The 17321-nt window shown below is 50.5% G+C and overlaps 1 protein-coding gene across 1 annotated transcript in view; it reads right to left on the bottom strand.

The window, feature by feature from the left end:
* AHRR (aryl hydrocarbon receptor repressor) overlaps window positions 1–17321 on the bottom strand; it is a 90150-nt gene that overhangs the window by 19224 nt on the left and 53605 nt on the right. Inside the window, exon 5 of the mRNA XM_014586281.2 lies at window positions 6193–6282. Within this exon, the coding sequence (XP_014441767.1) occupies window positions 6193–6282 (90 nt within the window). The remainder of the gene's footprint in view (window positions 1–6192; window positions 6283–17321) is intronic.

The following is a 17321-nucleotide window of genomic DNA, read 5'->3' as shown; positions in this document are numbered from 1 at the left end:
GTGGCAGCCACATAGACTCCACCCACAGCTGGCCATGCTGCCCGGAGGGGTCGGCCACATAATCACCACCCACAGTTGGACATGCTGCCCGGAGGGGTCAGCCACATAGCCACCACCCACAGCTGGACATGCTGCCCGGAGGGGTCGGCCACATAATCACCACCCACAGTTGGACATGCTGCCCGGAGGGGTCAGCCACATAGCCACCACCCACAGCTGGACATGCTGCCCGGAGGGGTCGGCCACATAGCCACCACCCAGACGAGGGAACGGACGTCAATGGCATCTCGGAAGCTCCCTGAGGCACCCCAAATTTCGACTCACTCCTCTCCTGCTGCAAGCTAGTTTCAGCAGCTGTGAGTCACATGCACTGTGGATGTGACCTTGCTGGCCCGCGGCTGCAGTGTGAGACTCTCCATGCTGTGTGTGCTGCCGGCGCACCCTCTCCTCGTGAGCACACGCTGGTATGTGAACTGCACGCCACCCTGACCAACCCACAGACATCGCCCATTCCCCATGTGGACCCACTGTGCGTGGTGCTGCAGTGTCAGGGATACCCTGTCAGGCTGATACTCAGGACAGAGCACCGAGGCTCAGCTTTGCAGCTAACACGACAGGCTGGGGTCACCTTCCCACTCAGTAGCGTCGCACATCCCAGGGCCTTTATGTTTCTGCCAACGTTTGGTATTTCCAGTCCTTTCGCTTAGCCCCTGTGGGGGTGTGCAGTGCTCTCTTACTGTGTTTGATTTTTTTGATTTGCCACGTACACAGGCACTTGCCGGAGAGAATCTGAGAGGGAGAGGGAGAAAGCACCCCCTGGGGAATGGTCACAGCACAATCCCTCCTCCTCGAGCTCCCCTTCCTTCTGGGATTTTGAGGACACACACATACCCCTGGTGTTTTTCAAGCTGCCTGGTCCAGGACTTGAACCAGGCAGCTGACCTTGTGGAACCCAGCTAAACAGTTACCAGGCCAGGGCTGGCCTTCTCACTGTGGTTTTAATGTGCATATCATGAGGACAGTGACAGTGAGCATCTCCTTGGATAGTCTTGGTATATGAATGAGTGCACGTGTGTGTGTGTGTGTGTGCACATGTGTGTGCATGTCTGTGTCTCTCTCATGGTGTCTGCGGGTGTGTGGCTTCCTTATCTGCTCTGGACATGAGCCCTTTGCTGGACAAGCTCTACTGCAAACATCTCCTACTCTCTCAATAGCCTCCGACACAAGCTGACTGTCTGCCCCTCCCTCCCAGGCGAGGATTCTGTCCTGTTTAAGAAATCTTTCCTCACAGAACACCTAGCTCGGCCTTGTTACCTTTTAGAAACATCCACTGACATTTACTCTGTGTATGGTATGAGGAAGTAGTCAAAATTCAAAATTCTGTATTTTCACATATGGATTCAGTTCTCCAAGAATCACTTCCTGAAGAATAATGAGCCTTCTCTCGCTGCCTGGCAGGACGCCTCTGTCGTGAGGCCAGGTCCAGGCACGCACACCTGCCTCCGCAGTTCTGTGTTGTGGATCGGCGGCCTCTTCCCCAGCCAGTGCTGCCAGGCCGCTTCCCGAGCCAGTGCTGCAATCTCAGCTCCTGAGTTTTATGGGAAGTAATGTCCCCAGCATCGTAAGTCCCCCAATAATTACCACCTCTTGACCTCCCTCTCCTTATTCTAGATCCTCTTGAATATTCCTAGTTCTCTGCGTTTCCATGTCGATTTTAGAATTAGCTTGCCAGTGCTCAGCAGAAAACTGTTGAGTTTTACTGTCATGTCATTAACTCTGTAACTTGATTTGGCGAAAACTGGCATCTTTATTACAATTGTAATATTAAGTCCCTCCAATTCGTGAATATGGAATACCTCTCAATGTATCTACGTTGTCTTTAATTTTTTTAAATAATGTTTTATACTTTCTGCATTATCATTCAATAGATTCATTCCTGGGAGTCTGATGTTTCCAGTCCTGTTGTTGATGACATTTCCCCTGTGGTTTTGATTAAAGGAAAGACTGTGGGGCCAGCAGATGACATGGTGGTTAAGGCACTGGACTCCCACATGGCCGATGACGGTTCGAGTCCTGGACCTCATGGCCTGTGTTCTCACGCCTCCCTCTCTGTCTCTCTCTGGCCAAATTAAAATAAATAAATAAATAAATAAATAAAATTAGATAAAATAATTATTTAAATTTTTTGAAAAGGAAAAGATTACACTGGCCTCTGAGCACTGGTTAGCCCTAACTCTCACAGTAAATGGATCGACACGCACTGTGGTTCACACAGTATCTCTCATAAGTTGCCAGAAACATCGACCTTTGTGGAACTCTCAGAGAGTGGTGACCCTGTACCCTCTGTGCTGCCCGCACCTGCCTGGATGTGACCACTGTCTCGACACCTTCGTTAGGTAGCAAAGGGGATGTATGGGTTAACATGTGAGGGGAGGGTCTGCAGTTTATCAGAACGGAGATGGTTTACCTTAGAGGAGGGCAAAGTATCAACAGAGCTGGAAAGATCTCTCTGACTGAGAGGAATGTGAATATTGATCAAATGTGAGATTATTTTTCTCTATGAGAAGAAGAGGGAGGAGGGAGGGAGAAGAGATGGAGACAGGTGTTTTGCAGTCTGGCTGGGTTGTGATCTTCCTGCCCTGGCCCCAGTTAGCTGGGTTATGGCACATCAACGAGCCCAGTGTGTCCCTGGGCCTCGCGGGCAGTGGTGCTACCTGCGTGCCCTCTTCGCTGGGCTGAACGTGCACGTCTTCTAGGGCGAGGAAGCCAAGCTTGTATTCAACAATTAGAGTGTGACTGCACTACGTCTGATTCCTACCAAGAGAGAAATGCCCCAGAGATACAATATTAATTATTTGAACAGCACAAAACAAACAGCTTTAACCAAGTAGAAACAGTCTTTAGCCTGAGACATTACTTATGGAGCCAGAATAAAATCCTCAATTTGAACAAACTGCTCATTCCCACAGTTAACATTTTGCCTCTTTGGGTCACTTGTTAACCACACTAAGGGGCCACAGGCTGCCACGGCTGCTCAGCTTCACTCAGGATACGGTCCCCAGCCCAGTGACCTCTGAGAGAATGGACTGTTTGAAACAACAGATGCCAATGGCAACTAAAAGACATGCCAACCCAAATCCATCACAGAGCAGGAGGACTCGAAGATCTGAAACTGACGTGGCAGAGAACAGTGGCTCCTGACTGCGCAGACGCACTCACTACAGCACCCCCTAACGCCCATGAGGTATTCTGCCCGAGCTTGAGGCAATGCCTGACTTAATGGCATTTGGAAACAATTTCCTTATAATAAAGGCAACATTTTTGTTTGCTTCTAACACTTGGGGGAAAATAACCAGTTTCTCGTCAGCAAGTTCAGAGCTGGGTCACAGGTGCTCTGCCAGGCACCTGCCTCTGCCCCAGCGTGTCTGAGTCCGAGGCATACGCAGGACACCGTGACTGGAAGGGACGGTAATTCTGGGCATGCTGACAGCAAGCCACTGAGCTGTCTTCCATACTCGGGCCTCCACACACAGCCAAGAAGACGAGCTGAGGGCATCGGAATTGGGGTGGCTGTGCCACGTCCTCGGCCTGTCCTGTCTGAGCTCTGAGCTCTGTGCTGGACAGGACGCGGGACCCACGTGGGGCAGCAGATCCTGGCAAGCGCCCACTGATCCACTTTCACTGCGTACACCAAGCTTCCCAGGAGCAGCTGTGGATGGAGATGGGGCGGGCAGGGCTGGACACAGCCTCAGCCACACCTGTGCCTGTCATCTAGCGGCCAGGAGATGCCCGCCATCGCAGCGCTCTCCGTGAGACGAGCTTCTTCTCCGGGGATGGAGGCACCCAGCAGGAGACAACAGGCCCAGCACTTGGCCAGCCCCCATGGCCACCACCAGATAAATGCTCCCCACGAGTGTCCCTGCAGCACCAGGAAGGGCGGACATGATTGCTATCCACTGTGTGGATGGGAGAGGCTGCTCCAAGGTCACGGGGCTGCGGAGGCTCCACCTGGGCTGCACCCTGCCATGCAAATGCAGGGAAGCCCCTCAGAAGCGCACCCACTGCACTGCTCATGGCTGAGGACCTGGGGTCCCCCATGGAGCCAACACCGCCTTGTAGCTACAGGGTGGCCCTGGTGAGCCTGGGGAGAAGCCGTCCCCGGGGAGCGCCAGCTGCACCGACAGTGCCTGGCAGGGTGAGGCTCATCAGGGCAGGTCTGGCAGCCAAACAGCCCTCGCGCCCGCAGGGAAAGTGGCTCGGCACAGGAGGCAGGAGCTCCACGTTGGAGCTGGTATGGGAGGAACTGCTTCTCAGAATCACTGGGGAGGCAAGAGCCATTTCAGTTTGAGAAAACTGTTCCAGATCAGCTTTTTTTTTTTTTTTTGAGAGGTTTTTTGCTATAGAGTGCGTGTGCTTGCCAGAAAGACAGAGAGATAGAAAGTGAGAAATCACCCCCTGGGGGATGGCCACACCGCAATTCCCTCTCCTCCATTGTTCTCTCGGGATCTTGGGCACGCACACATGCCTGGTGTGAGTTTAAGTCACCGGGTCTGGGACTTGAACCACGGTCAACTACATGGGAGTCCAGCGACATAGCCGTTACACTAACTGCTGGTCCCTCCGCAAACCAGTTTTTATGGAAATTAGATAAAAGCCCACATGGGGCTCAGGGGCCTCAGCAGAGCTAAAGCGTATGTTGTCGGGCCCAGGTTCTCAGATGTGCCTCTCAGGGTGTTGACCCTCATTCTGGGGCACTGGGGTACTGGCTGCTCTCAGGCCCCAGCAGGCAGCCTGCCCCCAAGGGCAGCTTCCCTGTGGGCATCGGGGTGGGCCTGCTGGGGCCAAACACCACCACGTGGGTGAGGGACAGCCGCTCCTACTACTCGACAGGCCTGGTGCTCAGGCTTGAGGTGCTCAGGGCCTCAGCCCTGCGGGACTGTAGCTCCCCGCAGCTCTGCCCCTGCCCTCCAGGGCTCTCCTGACCCGTGTGCTCTAACCCTGCCTTCCAGTCAGCACTCCCTGCACTCGCTCTTCTATTGAGCTGCACGGTGCCTGCCTCCAGCACACGCGGTCGCTCCTGCTCTCTCTCAAGCTGACGGGCTCTTCCTTTCACGTCCCACCGGATGTTGCTCTAGATCTCCTGTGACCTCTAACGTGCTCCCTTTCCGCTCCTTTCTGCTCAGGCGTGTCAGCACTTCTGGAGTACCCATCAGCCAACTCCCTCCAGGCGCTGGCTCCCGTGTGTTGGAGCGCACTTCCAGCGGGCATTCTGTGGACACATAGCTGATGAAACCTATCTGCTTTTTCGGGAGTCTGGTAATTTTGTCCTCCGCGAGGGTGCGGGCCCTCCCTACGCACACGTGGGCTCCACTACACAAGCTTCTGATTTCCCATGAGCGACTTCTCTTTCCTTCCCAGAGGCCAGAGAGAAAAAGGTTTCCTTGTCCCTTCTCTAGGCCTGGGTGGAGCTGTTGTCCTGGTGTCCAGCGAGGCCTCAGCGAGCTCCGCCCCGTCTGCAACAGCCCAGCCTGGCCTGGCCTGGGCCAGTGCTCCAAATGCACCGTCTGATCTGCACACGGATCAGGGCATTTCCTGAGCAAAGTGCCCTCCATGAATTGGAGGACTTGGGCGCTGACCATGGGATGATGCCGGGGGAGAAGCTCCCTCTCCTGGGGTGACCTGCCACTCATCAGGGCGTGAGGACTGCAGGACGCCAGGCACACGTCACCATCTGTTTGGACTCAAAAGACAACACTCTGGGGTCATGCCCCTTGCTGAGACTCTGTGAGGACCACCTGGGTGTGAAATCTGACAAAAGCTTAATAATACACAAAGCTCCACTGGAGGGTCGTGCCCCCACCTGAGAGTGATTTTGCTATAGGGCACATGCCCTTGTCAAAGAGACAGAGAGACAGAAAGCAGAAATTACACCCTGGGGGGATGGCCATGCCACAGTCCCTCCTCCTCCATTCTCCTCTCGGGATCCTGAGTACACACGCACATGCAACCGGTGTGAGTCTCAAGCCACCGGGTCCAGAACTTGAACCGTGGTTGGCCACATGGGAGTCTAGCACCATAACCACCATGCCACCTGCTAGCCCCAGGACTTGAGGTATTTTTTAAAACTTGAAAACAATAAACATTTACAGAACCTCACGTTTAACAGAATGAAGGCAAGTTTGCTTTGTTCACCTGATGGAAGCCCAGGTAGTCCACGATTGTTGCCGACGCATAAAAGATCACGCCTTCCGCGCTCACGACCAGAGCGAAGCCGTTGAGAGACTAGGGGAAAGGAGAACTGTGTTAGCTCGCTCACACGGGAGGCCGCACATGTCCTCGCTTACATTCTCAACCCTCCTCCTTGGGTAGCCCACGCTCATAGTCCCAAATGCCCACTTTGGATTTACTTATTGCCTTTCTGCAGCAGGTCCCCAGCAAGCAGTGACATGAGAAGGTAGTCACAGCGTGGAGCTGAGACCTAGCGCTTTCTCTGGTAGAGTAGAGACATCATCGTGCGGAGACAGGGGGACCTGCTGTCCTTGAGGTCAGTGGGAGCCTTTAGTTTAATGCAGGCTTTCCCACTCATGCACTCAAAATTCACTATTGTGGAACGTTGTCTGATCTTTCTAAGAGTTTTTGCCATGAACAACACTGAACTTCGAGTGCCTTTTCTGTACCCACTGAGATGCCCACATGACCACCGTAGTGGGCTGGTTGGTGGGCTCCATTGGCCAGTCACTCCTGCATCAGTGGGTAAGCCTACCTGGCCATGGTTTTTCACATGTCCCTGGAACTGATTAATTTCGGTTAGGAGTTACTCATCTATGCTTAAAGCAAAACTGGTCTAGAGTTGCTCTCCTTACTTTGGGGTTGAGTAAACATAATTAAAAAATGAGTTGCCTCCTTTTTCTCTTGTTTTCTGTATCTGCTTATCTAAGATGCTGACAGGGGCTGGATGGTGACAGCAATAGAACATGACAGTCTGTGCAGCTGACCCCACAGGAGGGTCCCAGGAGCATGCAACCCCTTCTCCTCCATTCTCCTCTCGGGGATTTGGGCACGCACACACCCAGCATGAGTTTTACAGCACTGGGTCTCGACTCGAACCATGGTCGACTACATGGGGGTCCAGTGACGTAACATCTGCTGGTCCCAATAATACAATTTTTAAAAATGGGCCAAACCCAATTTCTAAAATGGGCAAAACATTTAGAGTATTAACCAGCATGTTTCATTAGTCAGGAAAATGCAGATTAAAACTGTATCATGGGGCCAGAAGGTGGGGCAGTGGCTATGGCACTGGACTCCCATGTGGCTAATCATCGTTCGAGTCCCCGACCCAATGGTTTGAAACTCACGCCGATCACATGTGTGTCTGTGCCCAAAACCGAGGAAGAAAACAGAGGAGAAAGGATGGCAGCGTGGCCATGCCCCTGGGAGTGATTTCTCACTTTCTCTCTCTGTCTGTCTCTCTAATGAGGGCAGATGCCCTATAGCAAAATTACCTCTCTCTCTCCAAAAAAGAAAAACCTGTATTATGACCTGTATTTCACACACATTAGGAAGGTTATAGCAAAAACAACAGAAACCGACAGCACCAAACGTCAGCGTGGCTGAGAAGCAAAACTATGGGACCCTAAACTGCCACTGACATGTGGAAACTGCCCTGCTGTTTAAGGAGAGTGCACGCTCGCCCCGGGGCCAGGGTGCCCAGCATGTATCATGTGGGACAGGCACAGCTGAGATGTCACAGAGACTCTTAACTAGGATGTTCACAGTGGCCTCCTCATAATCAGGGGGACATACAGTAATCAAATGTCTACCACCTGCAGAGGGGACAGACAAACCGCGAACAGTCGTACAACAGAAACCACTGCACGGGAGAAAAGTTTAAGCTACTTGTCACACAGAGCCAGCAGGTGGTGTCGTGGTTACGGTGCTGGACTCCCATGTGGCCCACTGTGATTCGAGATCTGGGCCTGGTGGCTTGAAACTCACGGCTGGTGTGTGTGCCTGTGTGCCCAAAATCCTGACAGGAGAGTAGAGAAGGGATTGCAGCATGGCCATCCCCCTGGGTGGTGGCCCAGAGTGATTACTGCGGTTGCTGTTTGTCATCAGACAGAAATGTCTTTATGATAAAGGAGTTCCAAAATGGCAAATAGTACATTGTATATTAAACTAATAAATATTCTATAAAAAACGAAATATAGAAAATTTGTGTATTTTGGTTGGTTCCAAGCTTACCTAATTGTTTATATACTTCATACACATTAAAAATCACACTTTAAATGTAAACCTATTAATTTATTCTTGGTTATCAAGTATCATCAGTGTTGAACTATTAAAAGCACATACCGTCCCATTAACTATCTTAAGTTTGACATAATTTCACTTTTCTTTCCATTTCTGTTTAGGCATGGAAAGAATTTATGAGGCAGAATTGCTATTTTAGGGACATCACTTTCCTGAAATTGGATGAGGATCAGTGAAATTACTATTTCAAATTATTATAACAAACCATTATTTGCTTTTCCCTTTTTTATTTGCAAGTTTACTGGAGTATAAGTGTCCTAATAAGTGTATCTTCTTCTAAATGACAAAACAGAGTAGAGATAAAGCAGATGGCCGGGGGACCAGCAGATGGCAGGCTGGTGAAGGCACCGGACTCCCTCATGGCCAACTGCTGTGTCAACCTTGGACCCAGTGCTTGAAAATCACGCTGGGCACATGTGCCCTCAAAATTTCAAGAGGAGCATGAAGGAGAAAGAACTGTGGTTTGGCCGTGCTCCTGGGGGTGATTCCTCACTTTCCCTCTCTTGTCTTTCTCTGGTGAGGGCACAAAAGATTATATGTAACCTGGAACCAGCAGTTAGCGTAATGGCTATGTCACTGGACTCCCACGTAGTCGACCGTGGTTTGCATCCTGGACTCAGTGGCTTAAACTCACGCCGGGCGCATGTGCGTGTGTGCCCAAGATCCCGAGAGGAGAATGGAGGAGAAGGGATTGCAGCGTGGCCATCCCCCCTGGGGGGTGATTTCTCACTTTCTGTCTCTCTGTCTCTCTCTGTCTGACTGGCAAGCACATGTGCCCTATAGCAAAAACCTCTCCAAAAAGAAAAAAAAGAAAAAAGAAAAGAAAAAGATTATATGTAATCTATATTTAAAAGAAAATCAGAGTATAAAATGTAATAAATTAAAAGGTGAAAATGAACATAGGATAGGAATAAACGTTTCAGTAGAATTGCAATGTATCACATTTTGGGGGGTATTAAGCTTTATTCTTTGGTTTATTTCACCGTGTTCATTGTGATCATGTATGCAAACCTTGATGACTGTTAACTTTCTCACACTTAATGTCTGAAAGCTTCATAAAGCCTCAACCCAAATATTTATCTTATTAAGCAATTTGCAAAACTTTAATAGGGTCTTTCTGTGTTGAGGGTATGTATATTGTGAAAATATAGCTAAAATAAAATTTCCTCCGTACCTTAAAAAAGAAAGTACATGTGGGGCTGGCAGGTGCCATGGCAGTCAAAGGTGCTGGACTCCCACATGGCTGACTGCGGTTCAAGTCCTGGACCTGGCGGCTTTCTTTCTTACTTTCTCTCTGTCTCATCAAATTAAAAATAAATAAGTAAATAAACAAATAAATAAATAAAACACTCCGGCATGTAAGAAAAAAAGGACATGTTCTAATAAACCATTTACATGAAGTGTAAGTACTGGCCAAATTAACTCACAGTGGAAAATCCCAGAAAGTTATCCCCTGGGAGTGGCACAGGGGAATGATTATATGAAAGTGAGAGGGAGACCTTCATATGAATAAATTTGAAAACCAAATGAACCACAGATTTTTCTAAGAAAATGTAATTCACTAAAATCGACCCCATAAGAGATAGAAAACTTAAAAGATCACTTTCTGTAGAAGGAATAAAATTATCAAGAAATTACCCCACAAAATGCACCAGGCCCAGAGATGGTTTAAAAATGGAATTCTACCAAATCTTCAGATAATAATCAATTCTCTGCAAATTGTTCCAGAGCATTGGAAGTACAGAAAGTTTGACTCTTTTAAAGAAACAGAGGTGGGGCCCCGCTGCGTGGGCATGGTAGCACTGCCATCTGAAGCACTGGGGCACATGGGAGCCAGGGTTTGGTGGCCAGGTCAATTTGTCCATGCCAGGTTCACAAGTGTGCCCACGACCCTGACAGGTTAGGAACGCTGAGGGTCGTGGTGTGAGACCCTGCTGAAGGTACCGTCTTTCTCTTTCCTGTTTCTCTTATTAACTAAATTAACTTGTTGAATATTGATGCAAATATTAACTAACAGACTTCAATGTCTCATTAAGAAAAGAACACAGCAGACCCAGCCTCTGTGGTGTAGTTGGTGACCTACCAGACAGGGCAGCTGGAATCCACATGCTACGTGCCGACCCTGGTTCGAGTTTCCAGCCTGGTCGCCTGAAAATGCACCAAGGATCCTGGTAGGCTGGGGACTGAAGGAAGAGGATGGCAGCCTGACTGAGCCTACGCAGGGTCTCTCACTGTGGTGCACGTGTACTCTACCATGAGTTAAAGAGAAGAGAAAGATGCAGTGACCACATGGATTTATACCAGGATTGCAGGGGCTATTCAATGTCAGGTTAACATAAAGAACCGTGCGAAAGATCTGGGGAGGAGCACCTTGTGATTGTTCCACATACTCCATGGATGGTGAAAAAGCCTTCGACAAACATTCCTGATTAAAAAGCACTCAGGAAAACCTGGCTCAGGCCAGGGATTTTGACCGACTCCTTAACTTAACAACGTGTGTGTGTGCGTGTGTGTGTGCGTGTGTGTGTGCGTGTGTGTGTGCGTGTGTGTGTATTAGTAAGGCAGAGATTTACTTAATTTACTTGATGGGGAGACATTCAAGGTGTTTCCAGTAAGATCCAGAAACAAAACAAGGTTGCCCACTATCAGCTATACCAGGGGTGCGTGAACTTTGACCCCAAACGTGACCTGTGAATTGATGTTGGAAGTGAAGCTCCCTAGATCGTAACAGGATCCACGTCCTCACAGCCTACAAAGCACAGCTGAGTGGTGGGGACAACAACATGGACCGCAGACCTGATGTACTCCCATCTTGCCCTTCGAGGAGGAGGTTCCGACCCCTATCCTACAGCACTTAATGGAGGCGAGGGAATTGGGAGAAAAGTAAAACAAGCTCCTTTCACAGATGATAGCATAGTCTATCTCACAACTTAGACAACGACAAAGTAACTCAGAAGGGCTCAGGAATAAGTTAACACAGAGATTTCAATAACCTTCGTACTGGACCAGCAGTTAGCGTAATGGCTATGTCGCTGGACTCCCATGTAGTCCACTGCAGTTCGAGTCCCGGACCCGGTGGCTTAAACTCATGCCAGGCGTGTGGGCGTGCATGCCCAAGATCCCGAGAGGAGAATGGAGGAAGAAGGGATTGCGACGTAGCCATCCCCCCCTGGGGGGCGATTTCTCGTTTTCTGTCTCTCCGTCTCTCTCTGTCTTTCTGGCATGCGCACGCCCTATAGCATAAACCTTTCCCCCCCAAAAAAGAAAAAGAAATAACCTTTGTACTGCAAAATGACCAAATCAGACTACATAATGATAATCTATTTAGAAAAACATTAAAGAAGCTAAAGTACTTAAGAGTAGACTTAAGGAGTGTGTAAAACCTGAATGAAGAAAACTTTGAAAGATCTCAAGAGACACATTATTTGAGCAAATGGAAAACACTCCTTTATCTCAGACAGGATCATTCAAATCACCATGACGCCTGTCTTCCTGAGTGACTGTATCAACATATTGAAAAGGTAACTAATAACTCATTACCAAATTCTCCACGGGGCTTGCAGGACTACACTAAATATGTAAAATAAATGTGCCCTGGTGGCTACAAAGACACTGGGAGGGGACTGCTGTGCCTGATGTCAAAGCGTCCCCAAGGGGCATGGTCACGCCACAATCCTCCTTTTAGGGTTATGGGTGCACACATACCTGCATGATTTTCAAGCTGCTAATACTGGACTTGAACCACACAGTCAGATGTGTGGGATCCAGCCACCTTAACCCAATGTCACCAGCTGGCCCAAGCTGGGTCTTTAAAAGGCCTGGCCTGAGGACAAGGATGACATTTAATTGCAATGCCCATTATCACTCTTGAGCTCCAATAGATTTTTAAAGAATGGGAAATAAACACTGCACAACACCTGCTCCCACACCCACCTGTACATCTGGACACAAGCTGTGTGGTAATTGTAGGAGTTGTTTCTGTTTTTGTTTTTTAAGGTTTTTGCTACAGGGCATATGCATTCACCAGAGAGAAACAGAGAGAGGGAAAGTGAGAAATCACTCCTCGGGGAAAAGGCCATGCCATAATTCCTTCTCCTCCACCCTCCTCCTGGGATTATGGGCATGCACGCACACATGCCCAGCGTGATTTTGAAGCTGCTAGGCCTGGTTCCCGGACTGAGGTCAGCCATGGGAGAGTCCAGTGCCTTAGCCACTATGCCTCTGTGTAGTCCTGTAATTGCATGTTTTAATCCCTGTCCATCCCAGAAAGCATGCTGGCTCTCGCCAACAGCTCTGAGCTGTCTGTGGGAAGTCCAGCGTATGGCCAAGGCCTTACCCTAGAGGTCTTGCGTTTGCGGATGTGTCTGGTCTGCCCCAGAGACTTAGAGTATTCCTTGGGAGGAGGAGGATCTTACCGAACATTTGAGATTTGTTTGTTTATATCATTGAACAAAAGATCAGATTTGCTTCTGTAATCTACAGAAAGGAGAAAGCTCCCCCTCCTAGTGATTGAGCTCATCACCAGCACTTGTGACAATCCAACCAAAACTGCATTTTTTTAATGACAGCTTTTTAACTCTCAGAAAAGTATTAAAAAGTGTGATAAATATACATAACATGAAATTTACCATTCAAACCTCAGGCCTGGTCATCAGCCCAGACTGAAGCCCTGTCCCCACTGAACACCAATGGCTCTCCCCGCCTTCCATCCTGGCACCACTCCATGTCCCTGCGAGTCACCTACTCCATGGACTTTGGCTAGGAGGGCTCACACAGTACTTGTCGTTCTAAGTCTGGCTTATTTCATTCAGCATATCCTTCACCCGTGTAGGAATCCCCCCATACCTTTTCTCAATCACCTTCCCCTCCCTCCCCGACAGCTGCTATTCTACCCTCTATGTGTGTAAGTGCGACTTTTTTAGCTTTCACCTTTAAGTGAGATCACTTGTCTTTCTGTGTCTGGCTTGTTTCACTTAGTACAGTGTCCTCGGTCCATCCATGCTGCCACACGATTTCCTCCTTCTCTGTGGCCACACAGCATTCCCGTGTGCCCTCACTGAGCTCTTTACCCACTTGTCTGCAGAGGACACTGGCCATGTCCCTGCCTCGGCTATTGTGAAAACGCTCCATGCACAGGTGTGCAGGTACCTCCTTTGGGATTCTGACTTCATCTGCTTTGGTCTTATGCCCAGAAGTGGCACTGTGGGATCATATGGTAGTCCTGTTTTGAAATTTTTGGAGGCACCTCCATACTATTTTCCAAGGTAAAATAGTGTTTCCTTTGTTGTACAAGGGGTTTTTAGGTTGAGTAGCCCCATTTGTCTATTTTGCTTTCATTCTTCCCTCCTAAGACTGAATAATATTCTACTGCATGCATGCACCATCTTTTGCAAATCCATTTACCTGTCATCTGGGTTGTCCTTCATTTCAGCTTGAACACAGATGTGTAAGAAGGGAGGTAAAGATGAATGCATTGTAATGCTGCCCTCCCCTGCAGTTTCTGCCTGAGTAACAGAAGCTCCACATGTTTGTGATGAGGTTCCAGTGTGCACTCTGCTGCCCTTCAGTGCCAGTCTAGTTAAAGGGAACACGGGGTCCAGCTATGCCAGCACAGCGGGGCAGGCAACTGCACAAGGCCAGGGCCACACTGACGGCCAGGTTCATGCCAGGCACACCTGGACACACCAGTGTGGCACAAGCTCACATAACCCTAGCTCACCAACATCTGGGCAGAGTGTCATGATGGCAAGACTCTACAAAAAAAACAAAAAGACACCTCTCTCTCCCTCCTCCCCTTCCTCCTCTTTCTCTCTCTCTCTCTGGAAAAAAGGAAAGAGAAAGAAGAAAGAAAGAAAGAGAAAGAAAAAGGGAAAAGGAAGAAGCATGTTCCCAGCACCCTAGCCTATCCCCAGCACCCTAAACCTGTCATTCTTGCACTGGCTGCCAGGGGGCTTGGAGCTCTTCTTGCCTTGACTTGACTCCGGGGGAACCACCCGAGTGAACACATGCCCACCGTTCTCCTCACCCTCAGCAGATCTGAGCACAGCTGGGCAGGAGGACAGGGTGATACTGCAGCCTCCTACATGGAGACAGGCATGGTCAGAGACGCAGCAGAGCCCAGCCAGCACCCAGCGCTCGAGGTGTGTGACGGTGCATGTCGGACGAGGCCGTGGTGTCTGCAGCTCACGGCTTAGCCAGAAACAGCTGCTGTACGCAAAGGAAGACCAACACTGCAGTGCCCCACGGGCAGGCAGGGGCCACGGACCAACACTGCAGTGCCCCACGGGCAGGCAGGGACCACGGACCAACACTGCAGTGCCCCACGGGCAGGCAGGGGGCACGGGCGACGCACACTGCCACACAACACCCAGCTCAGGCCCGGGTTTAGGGTTGGGCCCCTGGCGTTTAGGCAGAGGGAGCGTGAGTGATGAGTGAGTGATGCTGGGAGCAACGGGATTGGGAGAAAACAAGGTGCTGGGGCTGGCAGGTGGCATGGTGTTTGGGGCACTGGGCTCTCATATGGCCGACTGTGGTTTGAGTCCCAGATCTGGAGGCTTTCTCTCTCTCTCTCTCTCTCTCTCTCTAGTGACTGCAGGTGCCCTATAGCAAAATGTAAAAAGTAATAATAATAATAAATACAATTAAATAAATAATTCTCAAAAAATAAAAGAAAAGGAAAAGAAAACAGGTGCTGGCAGGCCACCACGGTGCATGGTCACAGCAACTGGCTGCGTGAGGACTCCAGGGAAGCGTGGGCCACATGGCACAGGGGAAGCATGCTGAAGGGATGCACCCACTCCGTGGCAGGGAGGGACTTCGCAGACCCGGTGCTGAGTGAGCGGCCGGTGCCACTGAGGCCATGCTGGACGACCCAGTCATTGGAGGGTCTAGATCGACAGTGTCCACCAGATATGGTTCAAAAGACATTCCAGGGCTTGAGTACGTAAGATTTCTTCTCAAAAAAGATTTTATGAGATTAGTCACAACCAAAAACAACCTTAATTTTAACTCACAAGGCAAATTTTTCTTAAAAGACCATAAACTGCTGTGTGCCGAGTCATATGGATTCAATATCAGATTGACTTTTTGGTCCAGAATCGTCACGCCAAATGCTTTTGCACATGTGGGACCGTCTTTCAAACACGCACTGAGAAGGCTTGTTTGTTTTCTCTCCCTCTCTCTTTTCAATCCTACAAGAGTTTTGTGTTTTGTGTTTTTTTTTTTTTTAATACGGTACATGAAGAATGAGATCATGTTTCCAAGTGGAAAGAAGGATTTGGCTCTAACATTAAGGCTACACTTTTTTTAAGAGGAAAAAAATCACAATTCTGTTTAATTACCCAAAGTCACAACTCACAGCTGCCACTCAATAAGCTGGACACAGCCAGGGTGGGGGAGGGGCAGCCAGCCACTGGGAACTGTCCCCACAGCCCTCTTCAGGGACCAAGAAGGTCGGGACTTCCTTTGGCAAATACTTAAATATCCTGGTATCTTTCAGTCCCATGGCAGAAAAAATAGCCAGCGATTACTTCAAAGATTGTTTTTGTCAAGGTCACAGCAAAGGGGAAAAAAGAGGGAAAAAGGAACTACCGTAAGCAGCCCTTCTCTGTGCTCCTTGGGATAAAGGGAAGTGTGGCTGGTTTGCTCCCCTGAGAGCTGTCGCTGTGGTTACTGAGCGACAACACCAGGGCTAGTCACGCGAGCGGGCACTGCAGGCAGGCAGCTGGCCTGGGCTCCTGGAGCCAGATCACACGCGGGGGCCGCTCCTCGGGGTTAGCGTGCGAGCAAGCGAGGCATCGTTTGTGCTGGGGGAGCTGAGTAACGGCTGTTTATAGATCCCACAAACAGTAAACTCGGCCTTGAGATTCTTCCGCGAAGCAGCTACAGCTCTTGAGAGGGTTCTTGGAAGACCAGCCCTTTGAGTACAGTGGGGGGCAGTGGGGCCGCGAGGCCACAGGCAGGCGAGTGCCAGCTCCTGGAGGCTGCCCTCCCGGTCGCCCCAGGTCGCCCCAGCCCTGACGCAGCTCTCTCCCTGCTAACGGGGGGCACCTTCCACCCACTGTGTGCAGCTTCCCTTCCTGGTGAGGGACCCACTCTGGGGCCTGGGAGCAGAGAGGCCACAGCTGTGCAGGGATGGAGGCGATCACTCCAAGCCAGATGGGGACAGGGTGCACTTCAGTGCTGCCTCCCATGGGACTCTCGGTCCTCCCCAGCACTCGCAGTCCCTCAGGAGGCTGTGCCCGTGTGCCTGCACCCTGTTGTGTGACCCTGCTAGGCCTCAGTTCCCTTCCCAGTGCAGTGGGGTCAACAGGGGCTGCACTGAGCTCCATTCAGGGGATACAGACCGGTGTCTGCTGCTTATTGAATGTGTGATTTGATATCAAAAGTGCTGGAATTTTCTAGAAAATGGTGCTTAGCTTCTTAAAACTGGGGCCCGCTTTCTGGATGTCAGAGTCTCTCCTGGCTGTGCAGATGCTGCTGCTGGTGAGAAGGGTCGCTGTCTGGGGCTATGCCATCGGTTCTGCCACCTGGGACCCCAACTCAGCCCTGTGCCTGGACCGCGGCCCAGCCTTGCAGGTCTCTGGGTCGAAATCTGTCCCGGACATGCAGGGCTGGCTCAGCAGGACAGCTCTCCTCCTGGGCAGCCCATGGGAGGCCGGTCTCATCAGTGACTACGGGGCGGGGAGGGGTCTTGGAGCCAGGTGGCTTGGGGACTGTGTCCTCTTGAGAGGAGATCGCCACCGGTGGGAAGGCAAGGCCAGCTGGGTGCTGGGCAGGTTGGCCACCTGCTCCCTCTCAGGGCAAGTGAGTGGGCACCCTATAGCCCTGGGGATATAGGGTCACTTGGAACACCGCTGCTGGGAGAGTGAGCCCACAGTGGAAACGCTGGGGCCGGGTTCACACTGGTGCACAGCTCCCTGAGGATGTCCACCTGCCAGGCAGTGCCAGGAGTCTCCCAGGAACTCAGACCTCAGCCCCCTGGGTTCCAGCCTGTAGGGCTTTGTTCC

This window comes from Tupaia chinensis, unplaced genomic scaffold (assembly GCF_000334495.1).
Source record: "Tupaia chinensis unplaced genomic scaffold, TupChi_1.0 Scaffold000020_1, whole genome shotgun sequence".
NCBI lineage: Eukaryota > Metazoa > Chordata > Mammalia > Scandentia > Tupaiidae > Tupaia > Tupaia belangeri.
This window is presented reverse-complemented; position numbering and strand designations above follow the sequence as displayed.